The sequence below is a fragment of the Talpa europaea genome (genome assembly GCF_964194135.1).
Source record: "Talpa europaea genome assembly, chromosome: 2".
NCBI classification, from domain to species: domain Eukaryota; kingdom Metazoa; phylum Chordata; class Mammalia; order Eulipotyphla; family Talpidae; genus Talpa; species Talpa europaea.
The window spans coordinates 36,297,911-36,322,125 of record NC_140068.1 but is presented as its reverse complement, the minus strand read 5'-3'; the positions used below and the strand labels follow the sequence as shown (position 1 = coordinate 36,322,125).

Below are 24,215 nucleotides of genomic sequence, written 5' to 3'. Positions count from 1 at the left end.
AAAAATAAAGTTTCAATGTGCTCTCATAGATTATGGCTCCAGTTTGGGGAAAGAATTAAGATTTAGAACATTTAGTGAAATATGGGCATTCTTTATCCTGAGAGAGTTATTAGTTATAATTTTTCCTTAAACTTTTCTTATTTATCAAAAAATTAAGTCACAATTTCCCAAACATGTACATGAGTGTTCTTTTCTGTTAATCATAAAGCCTTTCTTGCAATGTGGCACTCACAGTATTAGCAAATGATGGTGTGGTATATATCTTATTATACAAACCAGGAAATTTTGGGGACTGAAAAAAGTACTAGTGATGTTTATGTTGAAACAACAGAATGAACCAGAATTGATGATCACTATGGTAACCTCACAGGACCAATATTTGATCAACCTTTGGTATTATCACTGTATTTTCTCATCATTAAACTAAATCTTTTTTTTTTAAAAAAAGACTTTTAGGATTAGCATGTTAGTATAAAATGAGAACAGAGAGAAAGCTAGCTTTCTGTCTATTCAACCTAATTATTCTGTTTTCCTGGTCATTTATAAATGAATCAGGATTTGAAATAAGCAGAACAGATGTCTGAAAGTAAGAGTGGATCGGCCAAGCCAGAAATGGATCTTCTGCTAAGAGGCCCTGCTCATTCTACCAGGCTGTCCGCCTGGAGACACAAACTATCCCAGCCAAGGATTGTCTCTGGTATCCCACTAATCCCACACTTTCTCTATACCGACTTATTTTTCTTTTACTTATCCCAAACTATAAGTAAAAAAACTCTTGTTGCATTACCAGTCAGAAGTAAATATTGTTTTAACAAAGTCCGTGCCTGGGAAAGTAGTTTTATTTAGTTTTGTGCCATGAAGTATAAATAAAGATATTTTTATCATAAAATAGTTACCCCTAATTCAGAAAACAATTCACAGAAGTTAGTGTTTATAAAATTATAGCCAAAGGTGATATTGTGAAGTTTAGGAATTTATTTCAAGTGGGGGGTTAAATAAACTAAGATAAACTAAGATAAATTAGGGTGATCAAGTAAACAGTTTATTATTTATTTAAAAAAATCTATTATACTTACCAAAGATCAGTGGGATTGTAACAAGCAGAAATATTCCAATGAAAATAGTAAGTATAAGACTTGTTTCTGGTATCCAAAAACCATCTAATGAAATAAATGAGAAAAAATTAATGTACAGACTAAAGCTAGATAGTCCTAGTGATATGCCACATACACCAGGATGAGCTACTGTAAATATACTAGCACTATTTCCTACCAGATATTTGCAAACCACTTGGTAAAGCTTGAAGCCTCTGCCCCTACTCCCCCGGTCCCCGTAAACACCAGTTCTATGGCATGCAGCAGTGGTAGTGTAACCTACCCAGTAGACAGGGTAGGCAATAAAGTATTTGTCTTCCAAAAAAAATAAATAAATAAACCAGGTAGCTTGAAATCTATGGTGATAGTATTTATATCATGTATACATGAGAAATCAAAATCAAGGTTTTCTTTCTTTTTTCCAAAAAATTGGTTTAGCAACACATATTGGGATATATACATGCAGCCTTCTACATTAAAGTGACAGGGAAAGCATGTCTGTATAATCTTTTCAATGGATATGACAAAGACATCTTGGTCTTCACATATTCTATAGTTGGGGTTATTATTTCTTCTATAATATCTTCAAACACATTGAACTCTTCAAATACATTTGATGGGATTCAAACTGAGAAATGTGCAAATGAAAACATGAATCCTTCTCTTAGGTTGTTTCAGTTGAGTAGAAGAGACAAGAGGCTGCTTGGTGAACTCCTACACAGGCCAGACCTTGCTACAGTTTGAGTATGTGCCACCCCTGAGCAAAGAGTTCCTTACATTTAAAGAAGAATAATATTATATAGAGATTTGGATATAGCCTGCAAAACCTAAAATATTTACTATTTAATTCTTTTCAGGAAGTTTGTTAAGTTCTTACCCAGATAGCTAACTATAATTCAAATAAGACTAAGTTTTAAGCAGAATTACAGAGTGAAACTAATTCATATTGCCCATGGAATATCAGTTAAACTTCAATGAGGGATCATTTAAGTTATGCCTTGAAATATCATAACCAGGAAGTAGGTTCCCGCCAGACATCAAACCTTCTGTCACCAAGATTGTGGACTTCCAAGTCCCGAATTATAAGAAATAAAGTCTGCTGTTTGTTAAGACAAAAAAAAATAAAAATAAAAAAGACCTAGTGCCATAAAACTTTGTACTGGTCTAATAGGATAAATATTGGGGAAAAGGATATAAGGACATAAGGATAAATATTGGGGAAGATGAAGGAGAAGCCACAAAAGGCCTCAAAGGAGATGCAAAAGTTTGTGCTTCATTCTGAAGACAGTGAGTGCAGAGGTTAAGTGATCCAGCTTGTGCTTCAGTTAGATTAATTATCAGCAGTACAAATACACCAAGCTCACAAAAAGTGTAACATTAACTAAAATATGAAGCTTGGTAGAAGATGTATATATTAGGGAAGAGACAAAGCACAGTTTTAAACCCAATGTGTATAAGAGATTTATACCATGACCAGACTGTAAGGCTGGATAAATCGAGTTCAGACTGTGGACAGCTTTGGAAGCCTACCTAGGAGCATGGATTTGATGTGCTGGGATTAGGAAGTAGCTGATCATTACTGTAAAGAAAAATGACTTGATGACTATGAGGTTTTAGGATCACATCAGATAAATGAATGATTCAATAGTTTTGATGATAAGTTATACAGTCATCCAATTGTTGCTAATATTAGGAATTCATTTATCTTTATCTTTGAACTTTTGGGTAATAAGGTAGTTTATAGACAGATAAAGTAACATACCTCCAGCTAATATAATACTATCACTGATTCCACTGTATTCTCCAAACCCCAGATGATTTGCAGCTACTACTCTGAACTGATATACTCCTTTAAGCCTTTTGGATTTCCATGTGCAAATGCTGCCACAGCTTCCATTAAAGGCCATCTCCCACATTAAGTCCTGGTTCTGTGAATCATTTGAACTGCCCTTTCTGCAAAAAAAGGAGAAAATCAAAAATATAGAAAATGTGTAAAATGGCCTATGTGTTATTTCTAATGCTCCTGTTATCATTTTAATGACAGAACTCCAGAGCATCTTCTGTTGCATATTTTTCCCGTGGTCTCATTCCTCTTCCATAATTTGGCTACAGAATAGAGCATAATCTTATAAAGTCATCCCAACAATGCATGGAGTCAAACAACTAAGCCAAGCAGGAAAGTTACCAATAATCAATGGCCAAGAAAGCTGAAGAATCTCTTCCTGCTTCTACAAGAATATAGAAACTTTCTTCAGCATTCCAAATACATTAGACAATTATGTATTCCATGATTTTTAGTAGTGAAATTTTTTTAAAATGTTCAATCTCCTGTGTCATCTGTAATTTACTTAGACCATATCTGGATGACATAGAACATAAAATTGATAAGGAAGGTAGGCTATTTCAGCTATCAAAGTTATTGTACATCTGAGATGCGAAGGCTCATTGTTTCCTTGTGTGATGGCCTCTCACTCAATTCACATAAGTCTCATCTGACACATGGAAAGAGCACAAGCAAATGATGTAACTTAGTGGATTTCAATGGAATCATAGACTGAAGAAGGCAAGCTCAAAAACCTTTCCATTATATCTTCTCTAACAATGAAGAATTTTGCAAGTCTGAAATTTTCAGACTGTGACAGTTTTAGGACTTCACCCACCCACAGTAAGTTTGGGGATATGTGGTGGAAGTCAGTTCTGCTCTACTTAATGATCTTCTTTCTGAAATAGCAACAAGAATAGTGAGGGTTGAGTCTTTTGAGGGACAGGAAGTGAGCAAGAACAACAGAAGTATTGGGAAAGCAAAGCTGGTCGTAACTGTTACCAGGAGCTAAGTGTCCAAGGGATTACTGGCAATCACCAGAAGGTGAGAGGCAAAGAATTCTTTTCTTAAAACAGGAGCACAGTCCTGCCAACACCTTGATTTCATACTTCTGGTCCCCAGAATTATGAGAAAATACATGTCTGTTATGTAAAGCCATGCAGCTGGCAGGGCTTTGCCACAGCAGACTTCAGAAACTAAAAGAATCTGTTCAACTCCCAAGTTCAGGCACTTGGCACCACCCCCACTGCTGCACCATCAGTAAGGATGCAGGGCAGGGACTATGTGTCCTGACTAAAGTTACTTTGAGATACTGAAAAGTACAAGAATTCATTTTGTTATCCCATAGTCCCTGTTCTGACAGTAGAGACATGGGATAAGGAAATGCAAAGTATTTGTGAAGTTATAGACTTAAGGTGCTGCTGAGGCCAACACCATGCAGAGGTCTTAGCAAGAATAGTGTGTGTCCTGGATGGTGAGCATAATTGCAGGCAGTTCTTCAGGTCAGGATGAAAAATAGTAACAGAAATTTCAAGAAGGTTTTAGTTAGAAATAAGGTCACTAACATGAGCAGTAAAATTTTTTTAAGGTTCTGGGAATGCCAAAACAAGATGAAACAAAAATAGATCTAATGCTCAAGCTACCAGGACTATAATTATGGAAATGACTTTTGTCATTGGAGCGTCTTAAAAGATGGTTTCATAGTCCTATAAGGGGAGCATCTTTGGAATTCTCTCTTCAAGTTGGCCTGGAATCAGTTTATCTGAGTCATTATCATGAATCACAGCACTCCCCATACTGACTGGATCTGACATGCATTGTTCATTGAAGGCACATTTTCAGCATTTTTACATACATTGCAAACTGTATATAACAAGGGAATCAGAATCTTAAGTGACCTAACATTTCAGACCTTAATCTTATTTTACATTCTAAAAAAATACCTAGTTCATTGCTTATTAGCAGTAACAGTATTCATCTTGTTAAAACATCTAAAATATACATGGATACCATCATCTAACATCAATCAGCTCAGCTTCTCCAACAGAGCAGACTTTAAGTATATAGTAGTTGCATGTGCTGATGATTGAACAATTTCCATGAAGTTTTAACCCAGTAGTTGCAGATTTCTGGCAAGAATGATACCTTGTAATTGAAGTACCAAGGCAGACCTCTACGACCATAATGACAGACACAAGTTAAGGACCCTTTATGTTTATTTATAAATTAAGGACCCTTTATGTTTATTTATAAATATCCTTTCATAAATATTGTTAAGTTTGGTCTTTTAACACCTTATTATTAACTGCTTAGCACTTACAAAACCCTTTTGCAAACAGGCATACCTGATCTCAAGGATATAATATTGAAGTCGGCTTCCATTATCTTCAGCTTTTTCCCACTGTATTGAATTTTTACTACCTTCTAATAATTTTGGAATTCCTGGTTTACTTGGGACTCCAGCTTTAGAAACAAAAGAAAAAACTGATATGTTAAAAGTATAAAACATTCAGCATAATGTCTTTCTATAGAATATACTACTAAGGTGGGACATCAAATACATGAAAGAACTATTCACAAATATTCTCATATGAGCACATAGTTTTAAAAGAATATCTGAGATCTTCATTCATGATGGATTAGATGGATTAGTAATAGAAGTAACAATATATCTTAGCTTGATACAAAATAAATGTTGTAAATAAAACTGTTGCAAGTTTTACAGCATTTTCCTTTCTTATAGGAGTCAGCTTAAAATTATTGTATACCTTTCAGAATACTAGTTAATTTAATATAATTTTTATTTTTAATATCTGGATTAGAGTAGTAAGTAAATATTTGTTGCACACTCAGTGATACTAATTTTATTTCATTCTCACTGTAAAATATAGCTAGACAGGAAATCAGAAGACTGAAAATGAAGTAATTTCACCCAGTTCAGGATCCAACAAGGTCAGCTCAGTATTATCTCATTACTACCTGTAAGTACTCTTGGTTCTTTTCAATGCCTTCATTCAAACTCTAAAAATAGCAATATACTCCTTAAAAAAAAAACTTTCAACCCCTAGGATTAGCAAAAAAATCGATGAAAAAATTATCAGGCTTCCTAAAAGTTAGTACTCACCTTTTGTCTTAAAGCTTTCTGGAAATGAGGTGCTATTTTCCCCTGTGGTATAAACCACCACTGCTCGAATATTATAGGAAGTATAAGGCTGCAGATCTGTGATGGTACAGTCATAAGCAGGACCTTGTGTGCATGAAGCTTTAACATGGTAAAACTCGTAATTCCACTAGGAAAAGACATCTCAATTAAGATTTTTGTTTCTTTATGAAAATATAAATCCATAAGCCTATAACAAACCATTTAAACTTAAATAAATTTTACTTTCTATAAAAAACTAAGAGCTTTTTTTATGAATGCTCTATCCCTAACACCATCACCACCGCTAACAGCCATTTATTTTTATGAGATGCTATGACTGTCTTGAATGACAGTTCTTAGGATAACCAAAGGTGGGACATATATCTCTGACTCTATATCATCAGGGAAAAATTGAAAGTTTGGCTTCTAGCTATCCCTAATTGTAAACACCCATTGCTAAAATCAGGTTATGTAAGAAAGTAAATTCACAGCTGAGGGACAATGATGGATTAAAACTGATACTGCTCTAGAGATTAGTCATCTCCCAGGGTCGTTCTTTGCCTGGCTGGTAATATCTGATTCATTTCGGTGTCTGTCTGGGTCTCCAACTTCTCTGTAGTAAAATGAGAGGCTAGATAGTCATCATCATTCAGGTCTTTCTCTATTTCATTTCTCTTACCTAGGAAATAAACTTTACATTCCTCCCCTTAACTTTAAACTGAACTGCATTAAAATTATTTAGCTAGAAGTAAGGGGTTGGGGTGGGGGAAGCTGATTCTCTAATTTCTCTAATTTAATAGCATTTTTATAAGATCATCATTTTTAAAATAGATCACAAATCATTATGAACATGTCCAGTGAAAAAGTCCAGTTAAACTATTGCCTTGTTTTTGTCAACTCAATAATCATATTTTTCATAGTTTGTATCTAAAAAGTATAAGATCATTTTAAAAAGTCCTACATAGTAAAATTTTAAGATGTCCTAGAGAGCAACTTGATTTTTAAATAAAAATGATCGTGACTACATTGATTTGTTTTTATGCTACCACTGAACAAAGTACTCCCAAATAAATTTTACAAATGCAAACACACAGGTATATAATGGTACAAATGAAATATAGAAATTATAAAGACAATAATCTATTTGAAGAGCATTAATATAAAAATCAGTGTAGACTTTCCATAGCAGTGAATTAATTAAATTTGGTAGATGTATATTGGTTAAAGTATGAAGATTTTTGGATGAGGAAGAATTTAAAGTTTAAAGTCAAAATCAAACTAGCTTATAAAATGCTGGTTTTATATTTTACTTCTCTCCTGTTACTAAATAGCCCTCAAATGGTTAGAAGAACATTAACATTTCTCTCTCTCTCTTTTTTTTTAAGATTTATTTTATTTATACAAGAGCCAGGGTACAGGCCAGATGCACGGGAGGGTGAGAGGATTCACCAGAGACAGAGCAGGGAACAGAACAGGCAGACTGACTGAAATACACTGCTGAGGGGAGTAGCAGGCAAGGCAAAAGAGAGGTCTGCTCGCCATGTGGTTGCTCCGAGGCCTGCAGAGATTAAACTGGCACTGCAGAGGCCATGGACATCTGCACTCAACTGCCTGCGTCACCAGGGAAGCCCCTAAAAGAACATTTCTGATCACGGTTTTGAGGGGTTTTTTTTTGTTCATTTCTTATACTTTTTGCAATGAAAACATCAAATTGCTATAAACTTTAGAACAAAGAACCATGCCAACAATATCTAAATAAACTAAGTGAAATATTATAAAAATTAGTATACCATAACTCATACTGTTTTACATGAAGCTTGTTAAGAGCAAATTAACTTCTCTTCTTTCAGTTATTAGTCTAGATAGCTTATTGCTTCTATGTGTCAAATCTAGGTTAATGAAATGCTATCAAATATATTGTTGATTTATATGGTATTACTCTAAAGATATGAAAAGGCCTTTCAATTTATTCTACATAATAAATAAAGATTTGCATTAAAAATATACTGTAAGATTCTACCTTCTGGACTTCAAACCAAAATCTGGTGAGATTAACATTAAATGGTGCTTTCCAGTTTAAATGCACACTAGTGTTCTCTGGAACCAAGGCATAAGGTTTTTCTGGTGTGTCAAACATTTCAGCAGTGACGGGATGACTCTCAGCACACCACATTTCCTCTGAATGGCAGGCCAGAACCTTTTTGTAAAAAAGAACAATCACTTGACCTTTTAGGGAACTTGCCTTGAGAATGACAATAAACTTGTCCTGTATGTTCACTGTACCTTTAATACATACAGTTTTCCACCAGACAGCCCAGGAATAAGGAGAGCAAGCCTTCCATTTGGATATTCACTTTGTCGTAAAGGAGTCTCAGGAATTAGGGCCAGGTGTGAGACTGCCACCTGATAGCGAATTGACTCTTTAGGTCCATTTGGCTTGGGAGATTCTTTCCAGGATATAATGAGACTGGTGTCTGACTGCACAGTTGTGTTAATAAGCCAAACAGCCTCTGGCACTAAGATAAACAACAAGGAATTATAAAGGATATTACAGCAGCAGTGAAGGATATAAAGAAATAATGGGGTCTTAGTTGAGGAATAATCCTATCCTATGAGTAGAATGGAAGACAGATGTTCTGAAGAAACACCAGCCTCTTACATAATGATTGCTTATCAGGCTGCTGGAAAGAAAGGCTCTTGCATATATTTGCTTAATGACTAAAGCATTTTCTGATTCTAGCTCCAGGATATGGCTGATAATGATGAATAACCTGACTCAGGTGAATTTTGAGTATATCATAGATATTTGAAATAATGGCATCACCTTATAATAATCAGCACCTCTTAAAACACCTTTTTAGATTTTAGATCCATTTTTAATTTAGGGCAAAGATGTTATATATTAGTTTAAATTTCGGTGGCCAGCAAAACTCATATGATTGGACTTTCCTGCCTCACCACACACACAGAGACCTATGACTATATAGGAAGAGGGTGACACTGGGTGGTGAGACAGAGAATGCATTTCTTGGTCAAACAAACTTACAGTTGTTTTTCATTTTGATGGAATATTATTCATCTTCTCCTGGTATTAGAACAAGGATCAAGTCATCAGACTATTGTTCTAGAATTATTTTTTTCATACTAAGCTTTCAAAAAGCTCATGTAATAAAGATTACTTAGAATTCAGAAAAAAAGCAGAAATAGACATACAAATCATATTTATCACAAGATTCCATTCTACATACCCACACCAACCCCATAACTCACCTCCACTTTTAGTTTTTCCCCAAATCTCTTTTCCCAGAGGTAACTGTTCCAAAGGATCTGAATAATAATCCTTTACAGTTATCTGTATCACATATGTTGAAAATGGTTGTAAACCTTCAATAAAGGCTATACTCTCCTGAAATTCCTGTAATTAATTAAAAAATAATAAAAATCTGTTCTTATCTTTTATAAGATAAAAGAGGGGAGAAATTATTTAATCAAAGGAAGAAAATAATTAAAAAATTCAAACAAAGTTAATTTATATTTCAGTGTTGGATTATAAGTGATAATATTCACTGCTCTAATCTTCCCAGACCTGAGTTGTTCAATATCTCCCAGAAAAAAACTGTCAAATGATTGGCAGCACCCAGTCAATTTTGTGACATATTCATCTCAGAAAATTAAGTTCCCGGGAGAGGACACTGTTTTGTTAACATTGCATTAGGACTTCAGCCAGATGGTATTTTAAGAATGTGACAAAGAAGTGAATACAACAGACTAAACTATATTATCTAATCATTCTTAGAAATAAAGCAATAACATTTAAGAAAGTAAAAAGACTTTCCTTAGACCGATGGCTTTCAACTTTGCTTTTACTTTGGAGTCTTCTGGGAAGTTTAAAGAAAATACTAACCCCAGAGATTCTGATTGAATTGATCAGAGAGCAAGCCTGGGTCCAGAACTAAATTCACACATATGTGAATATAGAGAAACAAAACAAAGGATCAGACAAAAACAAACCCTAGAAATCTGTAAAACTGAGGTTGTCCAGGAGGAGTGGGGGAAGGTGGAAAACAAAGGGAGAGGAGGCTCAATGGACTATGGGTGCCTTCGTGATGGGTGTGGTGGGGTAACATACATCTGAAGAGTTGTGAGCCTATACCTGTTATTTGCATACAGTATTATAAACCAATGATACCTCAAAAAAAAAAAAAAAGTTCCAATGGGCAGTCAAACTTGCCTTTAACTTAATAAATGTGAATATAATAAGATAAACATTAATGACAGAAATATTCAATGCTACAAACCCAATCTTGGTCAACAAAATGATCTAGTCAGTCTCTGGAACAATTCCACTTAAAACTGTGTAATAAAAGATTAGAATATAAAAATAAGGGAACAATAATCAAGTGTACTTTCTGGTAAAGTATATAGTACTTAACGTCCAATAGATGATGGCCAGTTTCACCTTTGATTTGATTAGATAATAAGCACAAAACAAAATATTGGAGATACAGCATTCCATTACAAGGACAACTGAAACATTATGTCAGTGATGGGATAAGTTGTGCTACTTCGTTTAAATATTCAAGAAATATCTAATGAATTCCTAGGTGCCAGGAATACAATGATGAACAAAAACAAGATATGGTCCTGCATACTAGCCCAGTTCACAAAATAGAGGGCTACATCAGGCTGAGCAGCAATTTTTTTGTTACAGTGTACTATGGAAGAAGTATATACATACAGTAATGTTTCATCTGTCCAACTCCTGTCTTACCCCTCAATCTTTTGATACATAAATACAAGTATTATTTTCTGGGGATAATTAGAATCAGGGAGGGCAACAAATTCAGTTCTACCAGGACACTCAGGAAACAATTACCCTCTCAATCCACCAACTGGCCAGAGTTCATATACTTTATTGAAGCTCAACTTACTCCAAGACAAGATGACTAGAACACAATATGGCTTGATGAATCATCAGTAAAAGCTTGCATAATAGCACATTTCAGAACATACTATAGAAAATATTTTACAGTGGCTGAGAGTTTTATATCAACAAAAAAGGGAATTTTGTAAAAAGATAAAAACCACTAGCTCCATTCTTACCAGCATTTCATATTTCAGTTTAGAGCTATTTTTCCTGACATTAACTTCTTTGTAATAAACCAGGTATGTTGGTGTAGGGCTGATGATACCATGCAACGTCAGCTTCGTCCTGGTGGGCGGTAATTGGATGGTGAGGCTGGTATTAGTAGTGTTAAGTATAGTTGGCTCTGCAATATCTGAAGCTAGAGACAGAAATGCTTTATCTAAAATAATAAAAGAAAAAATTAAGATACACATCTATATATAAGAGAGGAACAGCTGATTTATTTAACATCAAGGATAATGACTTTTTTTATTTAACTGATATGATATATTGATGAGCTGGAAATGTTAGGACAGGAACACATTTTTTCCATACATATTGAAGATTTATTTTTTAATTTTTTTTAAAGATTTATTTATTTATGCATACAAGAGCTGGGGTACAGGTCAGAGATGCAGGGGGTGAGAGGATCCACCAGAGGCAGAGTCGGGAACAGAACAGGCAGATTGACTGAAATACACTGCTGAGGGGAGCAGCAGGCAAGACAGGAGAGGTCTGCCTTGCCATGTGGGTTTCTCCCTGGCCAGCCAGGGATCGAACTCGTGCTGCAGAGGCTGTGGATTGCTTCATAGTGCGGTGCTTAACCCCTTTGAACACCAGGGAGGCCCCATATTGAAGATTTAAATGCCTCAGAAAAAGAGCTCAGTAACCTGAAATTGCTTAAGATTTCCAATAGATGGAGCTAAAGTATCCTTAACAATGTACCCAGACAAAATGTAGTTAACGCTTTTATTTTGAAGTCAGTAATGACGGCTTTAGTCACGTTTTAAAGGAATTCCAATTAGGAAAACTCATACACCTTTAGGATTTGTATTTTTCGAGAGGTGTGTGTGTATGTGCGTGTGTTCAACTCCAAATAGATATTGCATGGACTTTTCTAATCTCTCAAATTTCCCAAAGTAGAAAATGAAAATTATTCTATCAAAATATGCACTCAACTTATTTACATATTCTTCCACTTGTTCATATGTTACAACATATTTTCTTTTTTTCTTTTTTTTTTAAAGATTTATTTATTTATTTATACAAGCACTGGGCACAGTCAGAAGCGCAGGAGGGTGAGAGAATTCACCAGAGCCAGAGCGGGGAGCAGAGCAGGCAGAAGGACCGAAGCACACTGCTGAGGGGAGCAGCGGGTGGCAGGAGAAGTCTGCGCACCATGTGGACCCTCCTCCTGTGGCCGGGGAGCAGCCGGGGATCGAACCCAGGCTCCCCGCAGCTTCTGCAACCCAGCGCTCAACCACTGCACCACCGGGGAGGCCCTGTTACAACATATTTTATAACTGAATACATCTAAGCAAAAAAAGTGTGTTTCAGTTTTCCTATCTTGAGAGAGAGGAGATTTTATTTAATTTAGAATTCTATTGCACTGTTGTGGCAGAGAAAGCTGGGGAAAAGACTAAGAGACCACTTTTTATCTGAATGTCACACATGAAGTTATGTAATGTTGTACTTGGAGGGGGGTAGTGTTTGGTTGATTTTTGGATTTCAAACTTACTTTTATTACACCTTTCGGTAGAATAAATGTAATCTGTTCTGCCATAATGCAATAACATATTCCTAAAAGACACTACTTTATACATATCACACAATAATCCCCCCAGTTTGTGTGGTTAATGGGGTTAGGAACACACACTAAAAACCTCCATTAGTGACATATAAAATATATATATTTTATATATATAGTAACTTCAATATATATATATTATATATAGTAACTTCATGAAAATAATAGCACAAGTGTGCACATGTTAAATTATTGACATACATAACAGTACAATAAGTAGAATGCTTTACCTTATAAAATGACCCAGGGCCTCCCTGGTGGAGCAAGGGGTTAAGACGCAACCTATGAAGCTATCTGCAGCCACTGCAGCACAAGTTCGATCCGCAACCAGGGAGCAACTGACATGGCAAGCAGACCTCTCCTGTCTCACCCGCTGCTCCCCTTGTTAGGGGGAAAGGATGTCCTGAGATAATCTCATACAGGCTTTGTGGACTCCACCCCCACTCCAGACTAAAGCCATCAGGACATTGGGAAAAACAAATCCCATCACCACCAAGGGGAGGGTGGCTGGGACCTGGGGGTGGAGTTGGGCAGCCAGGTTGGATATAAAAACCAAACACATGGGCCTTGCTCTCTCTCTGGCTTGCAATCGCTCGCCTCCTGGCTTCACCGCTCCTGCCTGGCGGCCAGCTCCCAGAGCGCCATTTTGGGATTCCTGATCGGCGGATCGGGTAGGACTCTTAAAACTTTGTCTCCCACTTTTCTCCCAGAGCTGTACATTTCCTCATTTCCCCTTCCCTTGTAAATAAACCTTTTATTAACCTTTCACGTGTGCCTGCAGTAGAGCATTGATAAGTCCTTTTAAGCGCGCGGGTGAGGACCCCCAGTCAGGCACCCCGTTTTGTATCGGGGTTGCTCTACAACACCCTCAGCAGTGCATTTCAGTCAGTCTGCCTGTTCTGTTCCCCACTGTGTCTCTGGTGAATCCTCTCACCCTCCCACACCTCTGGCCTGTACCCCAGTTCTTGTATTAATAAATAAATCTTTTAAAAAAAATGACCTGAAGTTTTATGCAATGCTTTTTGACACCACTGGGAAGTCTAAAATATCCTTAGAGGGGAAAAAAGAAGACAAAAAGAAGGGGAATTTTTAGGACTGAGGAAAGAAAGAGGACAGGCAGAAAGAATGATGGGGAAGGACTCCCCATGTCTAAAGTGGGTTACCCCAGCTGAGTCGTGCATACCAGCAGAGAGAAACTGTGATCCAGGGCAAACAGCAATCACATTGTGCACCAAATCTTGGAGCAGTGCTGAAAGCACAAGGAAGAACTTGGAAGAAAGATCCTCAAGAAAGGATGAGAAAGGCACAGGGTGAGAATTTTCTGACCATAATCTGGAGAACAAGATGATTAAGCACGTGACTTATTACCTGGAAAAGGCTGCAGAACTGAACTGTAAGCCGAGATACACTTATTCCTCAGGGTCTTCACCTGGGAGAAGATGGCCCCACTGCTTTTCTTTGTTTGATAAATCTGTGTGCTGTCCTTTGCTGTGACCATCCAATATAGAAATTTACCATCCATAGTTAAGCTAACAAGTGTTTTTCCTGTTGATATAAAGCAAAAAACCTAAAGAACAAAATATATATCTTCTGTTTACTACTCTAAGCAATACATGAAGTCCTTTTTTTCTCTATCAAAACTCCACATTTTGAATCTATTATTTCTATATGAAAAAAAGAACACTTTCATGTCATATAATTAGGATTTTACAGATAATTTCTTCTTTTACTTCCTTATCAAGCAAAAAAGATATTGCTACTAATGGAGGCTAAGAGTAGAAAATTTAGAATGGCGGCATCACTAGACCAAAAACTGGAGGTGGAGGTAGAAATGATAAACCTAGTTTTAAACCTGCTATAGAAATGAAAAATCCTTAGACCCCAACTGCTTTAGCAAGTAACAGAATGCTACAGAAAGTACCCAGAGGCACAGACCAAAGGTGGGCATATGGAGATTAAGGGCCATTGTAGAGTATCATCCGGTCCTTACAAATCAACCTAGTCACACCCTAGAAGTAATTAATTTAACAATAGATAGCAATTTCCAAAGGGCTGAACCCCTCCCTGAATAAGGAACACTGTATCTATACAACTTCTGCCCTGACAAGAGGCAGCTCTCCTGAGGATCTAGGACTATGCAGGAATTTTTTTTCACAAATCTTTTACCTTTACAAAGCAGCAGCAGCAGCTATTCCTGCTCTCTAGTCTGGGCAAACATCCTTTACTTCCCTCCTCTTTTTATAATAAACCTGGCCTTTTGGATATAACTACACATCTCTGCTTCGTGGAGAAACTTGCTGTGTGCTGCTGAAAGGGGAACTCTGGTGAAGCTTTCCTCAGAGGTAACCCAAGGACCCAACTCACCAAACCCAGCACCTCATCATAACGACATTACTAGTATTTATTTAGAAGTGGCAACTGAGGCTTGGATGAGTTAAATGGTTTTCTCAAATTTCATAAAGGACACAAATTTCATAAAGAACAAAGTCAGGATTTGCAAGTAACCTGTGTAACTTTACATCAACCATCTAAAGATGTTGGGGGGCAAAGGATGTCCTGAACAAACTCCAGAGACATAGGTTTTAAGGACTCTGCCCCCACCCCAGACCAAGGAGATACAGACACCAAGGACGACAAAACCCATAATGTCATCACCACCAAAAGGGAGAATTGCTGGAAACTAAGAGTGGAGTTAAGCAGCCAGGTTTGTTATATAACAAAGGCTCCAGACATGGAGCCTTGGGGGTGCTTGGTTTTTCTCAGGCCTTCAGCATGCAATTGGGGTCCCAGCTCAGTGGAACTGGTAGGAGGCATTCATCAATTTATCTCTTTCTCTTTCTCCCTGAGTTATTCCTCTCTTCATTTCTCCTTTTTATAAAGAATCCCTTTATTAACCTTTTTGTGTGTGCCTGTAGTTGAGTCTCATTTTAAGTCCCCTTTTTTATACAGACCCATCCCCATGAGAATAACAACCATTCTCCATGGAGGGATGGGGAGAAGCCTCTGGTAATTATTTTTTAATGATTCTTTTTTTTTTAAATAGAGGCATGTTTATTTATTTGTTTGTTTGTTTGTTTGTTTTTTGTTTATACATGCACTGGGTACAGTCAGAAGCGCGGGAGGGTGAGAGAATTCACCAGAGCCAGAGCGGGGAGCAGAGCAGGCAGGAGGACCGAAGTACACTGCTGAGGGGGGAGCAGCGGGCGGCAGGAGAGGTCTGCGCGCCATGTGGGACCCTCCTCTGGTGGCCGGGGAGCAGCCAGGGATCAGCAGCCAGGGATCAAACCGGCGCCGCAGAGGCCGCAGGCAGCTTCACAACCCAGCGCTCAACTGCTGCGCCACCGGGGAGGCCCTCTGGTAATTATTTTTAAAAAGTTAATATTCAGAATTGTCAGACAGATTTTTTAATAACTTTTTTTTAATAAATAGATATCCAGGCAAGGCTGTTTTATTAAAATTTCTTCTATGTTATCTTTAAAGTAATTTTATATTTCTAATTTTGAGATTATGAATTTTAATGATTAATGAAAGACTAAACAGTTCTATATAAAATAATGGCCCATGAGATCATTCTTGTGTATCAGATGTTAAAGGAAAATTATTCAGATTTGTTTAAATGGTAAGAAAGACTTGATAGTCAAGTCTCTTGCAACGAGGGAGAGAGATGTGTTCAATTCCGAACACATCAAAGACAGAAGGGGATATGGAGTCAATAAGTAATATAAGGATGTCAGTGTGTGGAAAATTACTAAGAGGAGACTTCAAAGGTAGAGGAGATTCTTGTTAAACTAGCCCAATAGGATTCTTGCTAAAGCCAAAAATGTTAAGGGTAGAGGATGAAGAAATTGATCCAATATCAGTGGTGGAGGATTGTCTCCAAACTATGTTAGTGGGATTCTTTTTTTTTTTTTTTAAGATTTATTTATTTATTTATAAAAGAACCAGGGTACAGTCCAGATTTGTGGGAGGGTAAGGAGATTCACCACAGACAGAGTGGGGAACAGAGCAGGCAGAATGACTGAAATACACTGCTGAGGGGAGCAGCGGACGAGACAGGAGAGGTCTGCCACATCATGTGGGATTCTCACCAGCTGGCCGGTATCGAACCCTCACTGCAGAGGATGTGGACAGCTTCACAGCGCTGCACTCAACCGCCTGCACCACCAGGGGAGGCCCTGTTAGTGGGATTCTTACCAAAACTGGACTCAGTAAAGATGGATACTGAAGTCCAAGATGGAGGCCTAGTTGAGAAGTGGACTCAGAAGAGCCTCATTAGAATCTGATCAGGTAAATAGTCTTTGTCATGGATTGAACAGAAACAAGTAACTTTCCTAGTAAGAGAAGTTCAAAACATTATCTGTACTTAGAGCTACTGAGAGTATATTAGAATTATTTCTCAAAGACTGGATTATAAGTCAACAAAATCTTATGTGCAGTTATAGCACAAACACATACACATACATTTACACATGTATATTTGCAATTTCAAAACTTCACTGTATAGACAAGCAAAGCCCAATGGCACTCTTGATGATGTAAATATTCTGTACCTATGCCTCCTAATACAGTTTGCATCAGCTATTTAAGTAGCTTTGAGCACTTAAAATGTGACTAGTGTGACTGTGAAATTAATTTTTGATCTTAATTTAAACTTAAATCACCACATGGCACTACCACTTACCATATTGGACAGTGAGGGTATTTAGAGTATATTTTTTGTTAGTGCAATTATTCCTCATTAGAAGACTTCCAAAGTACTTTAGAATTTCACATATTTACTCCACAAGAATGTAAATTTCAATAGACCTATAAAGTATTGACTATCTTAGGCTGAATGTAGGTTTAAAGGGATCATCAAAATGGATGTCAAGTAGGGCATTGGTAGGAAGGTCATAGATGTGGCAATGGACCCAGTTATAAATCTCAGCTCAGACTGTAGCTCTCTAGACAAGTTACCTTACATTTCTCAACCTTAGTTTCCTCATATGTAAGATGAAGATACTACTACCTACTTTATCTGGGTAAATATTAAATGAGATAATGCATTTAGTAGCAAACTTAGAATATATAGTTAAGTTCAATAAGTTTTCTGTTAATTATAAAATAACAATAGCAAAAAAAAAAAAAAACAAAACCCTCACCAATTCAGAAAATTATGTGAATGTCTCTATATAATTTGCCTATAAACAACTTGAATTCTGCAAGGACATTTGGCATGGTCCAGAGAAAATATCATGTGTATATTCTTTTGAGTATATGTAGAATGTAAGCCTTTTTCAATAGGACAGGAGGGGGTCACCATTACTAATTAAGATCAATGTGCATACGCGCATGTCTTACCATGCAAAGCAGGCACCATGATAACCTGCTGACATTGACATCCTTCCAGATCCATGGCCCAGATCTCTTGTCCTTTGACAAAGTATATCTGTGGCTTCTTTAGGTCAGAAGTATCGATGGTCATCACTCCATTTAACTCAAATTCAGTCACATTGCAAGAACATTGGCTCCTTCCATCCGAATGGTTTGTGGGTGTGTGTTGCACAATGTGGTGCAAGGTCTGGTTGATTATACTGTAGTAGAACATCTGAGAGCCAAAACTAGAAACTTCTGCCCAATACAGGCGACTATAGGGGGAAAAAAGAGCTTCCAACTTAATGAGTAAAATATATCATTGCAAAGACCAGTTTCCAATGAAGGGGCAAATGTTATCCTCAGAGAGAACTCATCCTAATGTCCAATTTCAAAACTTTCTTCTGAGATGGAGGAAGTTAAAAGAAGTCTAGTTTATATTATTTTCCAATGACTTCTCAATAAATGTATTTATACAGTTGATGCTCTTAAAATCTCAAAGTAATATAACTACATTGTAAAGCACACAACCAAACAGGATATTCTCATATCGTAGGACTCCTCAGAGGAAAGTCAATTAAGAGTCTGGTGCATCTAATTCCATAAGTATTCTAGCCATAAAAACATCCTATTTTGTAATAGAATCTATATTTCTGATTTGCTGCATTTCTTGCTTCTTTGTTTGCTTGCTTTTGGTTGAAGTCAATCTTTCTGGCAAAATTGCAATATATGGTGGACATATTTTTAGAAAAGCAAATAAATTTCATTTTGAATCTGTTAAATAGAATAATAAATGTGTTTAAAACTAAATTCTTGGACCAGAGTAACCCAAGGAGCTATATTAAATGGCTCATCAAGGTTGTAAATATGAAATATATTTGCATAGGCTTCATCAACACCCCTCTCCATTCCCCATCTCTCAAATTTATTTCAGGTCATACTATCTAACAATCTGTTCCAAAACAGATGCTAAAAAACCATATTTCTAGCACAAAATAGATCTTTCCATTCAGAGAAACTGCTATTCTGTTGCTAAATGGAGGCCTTAAAATTCATGAGACAGTTATTAAACTAAGACAGATGAGCCCAGAATACCTTTTTCTGTGCCAGACATGCTACCCACCTGTCTCCTATTCATCAGCTGCCACTTTCTCAGTCTCCCTCTTGAACTCACCAACTGATGATATTATTAAATTTACTGGTATAAAATCTGCTTTGGTTGTCTAGTGGTAATTAGCCTAACTTCAGGTTAGTTGAATTGTCAACATGGATTAGGTTTACATATTTAGAGTGTGGGCTCATAAATTGCATATAGAATTTTTTATTTTTAGTGAATATGGTGAGCCAAGAAGACTGAGAATCCTATTTTCCCATCTTTGACTCTAATATGAAGCCAAAGATATTACACTACATTGAATTTGTCTATTTTATTACAAAAAGAAATAAATATACTTCACATACCTTAAAAAAGGATATACAAAAAAGGAGATTATTGTTGAATTTCTGTTGCAAAATTTCAGCTTCCTGGGGTATTTTACCTTTTGTTCAAGATCAACATCAAATATCTGCATTCCATTTTGTGATTCTTTCATTACAAAGTAGAGATGCCTTGAAATCCAGTCAATTGTAATAATAGTGATATCAACAACTCGTGCATCTTGGAAAATCTTAACATAGGTAGAAAACACAGCAAAGATAGGATCTTTTTTTCAAGTTTGAGAAATTTTCTAAAGCACTCATTTATTGACTATACTTCTCTTTTGTCCACTCTCTTTTATACTTTCTTACTTTGATACACTTCTCAATAACTCTGGATTGTACAAGCATTATAATATTTGCCCTCTTCTCACATTGGATATTTCATCTGGTTAATTTGTTAATTGTTAATTTCATCTAGTTTCTTTGTTTCAATTATAATTGATAGACTAGTGCTACCCAATTCACTCCTTACCTCACTGCCTTTCATTCCTGTCTAGATTTCTGTGATAGCTGCTAATCGTCTCACACTTAACCTTCTCTAGTCATTATTTACTCTGCTAACAGAGGTGTTTCTAAAATACCATTACCAAGTATTTCCCTGCTTTTGCTCTTGCTACTCCCTCAGCTTTTACCCACCTTCACCTGGCTCATCTACTTTGTACCCAAGATGTCCTTGCATGCTGCCACCAATACCACATCCATCCCAGATTAGGCATCCATTCTCTGTGATCCCATGCCTCCTGCCCTGAAAATAGCATTTATACTGTCTTCTCTTTTCTCTAATAGTTGACATTCATGAATGTCTTCCACATGCCAAGTATTGTGCTAAGCGCTTTAGAAGGATTATCTCACTTAATCTTCTTCACGAGATGTATATAAGGTACTATAGAGCCATCACGATTAAATAACTTGCTGAAGTTCACAGGACTAGCAAATGGTCAAGCTAGAATTACATACTAGGTTGTCAGGCAGCAAAGTTCATCCACTTAAAAACTGCAATACTGTCTTCATAGTGTTAGATGAATACTGGGCTGATTCATTAGCTCTATCTAGATCTAACGAGTGACTTAAAGTCAATAACTTTGCTAAATTAATCCTGAATGACATTTGCCCAAAACTTAATCTGAATTCATGTATATCTAAATAATTATACAGTATCTGTCTTTTTCAACATTCTAATCTTAATGGCTCAGCCACTAAACAATCATTTTAATTAGAAGTTACTATGAGATACAAATGCTCCACTTCCTTCCTTTCAAAAGAATTACATAGCAAAGTACCTCAGAGCTAGATTGATTGTGCATGTTCAGAGTGTAGAGTGAGTTTCCTTGAGTGTAATACACCATTGCGTTATCTGCTGTGTAACCAATGGCACCGATTTCCCTTTCTGCTGAGAAAGTCCACACAATTTTATTTTGATCCATATCTAACAGAACTATCATGTTGCCAGACAGAGCCATGAGGTATGGAAATGGATTGATTTCTACAAATAAAAAACAAGGAGTTAATATGTATGAGAAAAATATCTTTAGTTCAGCAAAATTCCTTGGATTCAATATCAGACCATTTTTTTTAATGTTTTATTTTTGTTTTCAGACCTTTTTTTTAAAACCTTAGATGCATCTCTCAGTTCATGTAGTACATCAGTCTCAACTGAGACTGCAGGCACTGTAAGCCCTGGTGTGTTTAGGCATGTTTAGTAGTGATAAGAATTGATTAATTTATTTAACTTCAAATTCAGTTCAAATACAGCACTCAAATCCCTAAAAATAACAAGGATCAAATGTTTTTAAGACACTACTGTTATTTGTGCTGATTTTAAATAATAAATACCTGATGTTCTGGCCTTTGCTATGTCAGAAAATGGTCCTGACCCTTTGGATGTGAAAACTCTAACCTAAAGAAAGAAAAAGAAAAAGAAATTGCATGCAACGATACACTCAGTGACCATAATTAAGCTCTAAAAGTAGTAAATCATTGAGCATTGCACGTCACATTTCTGATACACATTATTAAGAGTTAAAAAAAATCATTTACATTGAAGTGCATAGCAATAAAACAAATAGGAAAAATATTGCCTCATACTCATGATGGAGGGGTTGTGGAAAAAATACAAAGAAATGACATAAATTTCTGCTGCAAAAAAAAATGAAATTTCTGAAAAGTCTTTGGTTATTTCCAAAATTATGTTTCAGAGAAGATTTAACAGAAGCAAAACTGCTAGATGAATTTGGTTGATGTCCACTTACCTTGAGATCAAGAACTAGAAGCCTCAAATAACTAATTTACTGTACTTTTTAATAAGTACATTTATTTTTTAAAATAACAAGGCTTGTATTTGGAAACAAATGGTGCATTTTATTTTTTTTAAAGCAAGTTTTTTTTCTTAAGATTTATTTATTTATACAAGCACAGGGTACAGTCAGAAGTGTGGGAGGGTGAGAGAATTCACCAGAGCCAGAGCAGGGAACAGAACAGGCAAACTGAAGAAGTACACTGCTGAGGGAAGCAGGGGCAGCAGGAGAGGTCTGCGTGCCATGTGGGACCCTCGCCTGGTGGCCAGGGTTCGAACCAGCACTGCAGAGGCTGCAGAGGCTACAGAGGCTGCGGGCAGCTTCGCAACCCAGTGCTCAACCGCTGTGCCAGCGGGGAGGCCCAAAAAATGGTGCATTTTAAACCTTTACATACATTGTCTCTTTTGATCCTCACAACTACTGAGAGTCGAAATTGGACAAGGATCATAAATAAGGTAACTCATCTGCAATAACACATGCAGAAACTGTCATAAGAACCAAGTCTTCTGGAGTCTGCATACTTTTCTTCCCATTGTGCCACACTGTAAATAACAGCAACGGATTTGTAAAACAATTTTTATTGGATGTCTTTTGTAATGTAGTAAATCATTTCCATTTCCAAACCTTGCATATGTACAAAAGTCTATAAAGAAAACTGACATCCATAATTATAGTCTCAAAATATTGATCCTTCAGTATCCTCTCAATAAAATATTGGATTATTTTTATTATGCTTCTATGTATAGTATAGTAATTATGTATATTTACATAATTATATTATTGTAAAATTATGTATAATATTAAATATACTTTACTATATACTGTATTACTACCCTGTGTTTTATACCTATGAGATGTATACTCATGAGATATATATCTCATGTATATAATATACACATACATAGATGGTATATAATATTAATATTATACACACATATCAAGCAGTCTTCTCTTCATATGTAAGTGAAATTCATACACACCCATGCATATTCCTTTACATAGTTCTGTGGTGACTACAATTTAAACAGAGACACAGATAACTCTTAACAAATAAGAATGTGTTATTATAATTGCTGATCATGTCAGTTTTACCACCACATTACTTTTCACAATCCACTCTACTTTTTTAGTTAACATTGCCTCAAGAAATAAAACTATAAAATAATGAAAATGTAAGAATGTGTACATCATTAATTTTTATGTATAGCTGTTTTTATTGGTATATGTAGACCTAACAAAGTATCAAAATTATTACTAAGTTAGATTTTTAGAAATAGAAAAAAGAAAAAAATCCTGAGGAAACTCAAATCTCTAAAACACCATGTTTCCTAAGAAATGGAAAATAACTCTATATATGTACAGTATTGTCACCATTCTGAGAATGAATGAAGATATAAAAGTCATCAAGTGATTTATCAGAAATGGAAAAACTATTTCATATGAAATTTAAAATTTAAAAATGTTAGGATGGGTGACAGTAGCTCTTTTTCTTAACTATAGACCATGTACCAGACAGGAAATTTTATATTCAGTATTTCATTCCATGTTCCTACTGTCCGATGACAAAGACACACCCCTGGATGTATCTGTCAATTACTAAAGCTACATGGCTAGAATGTGACGTACTTTTTTTAAAATTGAGAGATAGGGGCCTCCCTGGTGGCGCAAGGGGTTAAGCGCCGCACTATGAAGCAATCTGAAGACTCTGCAGCATGAGTTCGATCCCCAGCCAGTCAGGGAGCAATCCACATGGCACAGCAGATCTCTCCTGTCTCGCCCGCTGCTCCCCTCAGCAGTGTATGTCACTCGGTCTGCCTGTTCTGTTCCCCACTGTCTCTGGTAAATCCTCTCACACCCCACATCTCTGGTCTGTACCCCAGCTCTTGTATGCATAAATAAATAAATCTTTAAAAAAATAAAATTGAGATATAATGGACACATAATAATTTTAGGTATACAGCACAATGATTCTATATTTTTTTTATAGAGGCATTTTTATTTATTTATTTATTTGTTTGTTTGTTTGTTCATTTGTTTTGTTTATACATACACTGGGTACAGTCAGAAGCGCGGGAGGGTGAGAGAATTCACCAGAGCCAGAGCGGGGAGCAGAGCAGGCAGAAGGACCGAAGCACACTGCTGAGGGGAGCAGCGGGCGGCAGGAGAGGTCTGCGCGCCATGTGGGACCCTCCTCTGGTGGCCGGGGAGCAGCCGGGAATCGAACCAGAGCTGCAGAGGCCGCGGGCAGCTTCGCAACCCAGCGCTCACCCGCTGCGCCACCGGGGAGGCCCAATTCTATATTTGTATTGCAAATTGATC

At 36.6% G+C, this 24,215-nt stretch overlaps 1 protein-coding gene across 1 annotated transcript in view; it reads right to left on the bottom strand.

Moving 5' to 3' along the window:
- ROS1 (ROS proto-oncogene 1, receptor tyrosine kinase) overlaps positions 1–24,215 on the bottom strand; it is a gene marked incomplete at its 5' end in the record, with an annotated part of 105,732 nt that overhangs the window by 25,150 nt on the left and 56,367 nt on the right. Inside the window, 13 exons of the mRNA XM_084228398.1 lie at positions 1,077–1,160; positions 2,857–3,047; positions 5,262–5,379; positions 6,041–6,206; positions 8,079–8,255; positions 8,342–8,574; positions 9,329–9,473; positions 11,162–11,364; positions 14,140–14,316; positions 18,112–18,398; positions 19,585–19,790; positions 20,883–21,085; positions 21,436–21,499. Coding sequence (XP_084084524.1) covers positions 1,077–1,160; positions 2,857–3,047; positions 5,262–5,379; positions 6,041–6,206; positions 8,079–8,255; positions 8,342–8,574; positions 9,329–9,473; positions 11,162–11,364; positions 14,140–14,316; positions 18,112–18,398; positions 19,585–19,790; positions 20,883–21,085; positions 21,436–21,499 — 2,254 coding nt within the window. The remainder of the gene's footprint in view (positions 1–1,076; positions 1,161–2,856; positions 3,048–5,261; positions 5,380–6,040; positions 6,207–8,078; positions 8,256–8,341; positions 8,575–9,328; positions 9,474–11,161; positions 11,365–14,139; positions 14,317–18,111; positions 18,399–19,584; positions 19,791–20,882; positions 21,086–21,435; positions 21,500–24,215) is intronic.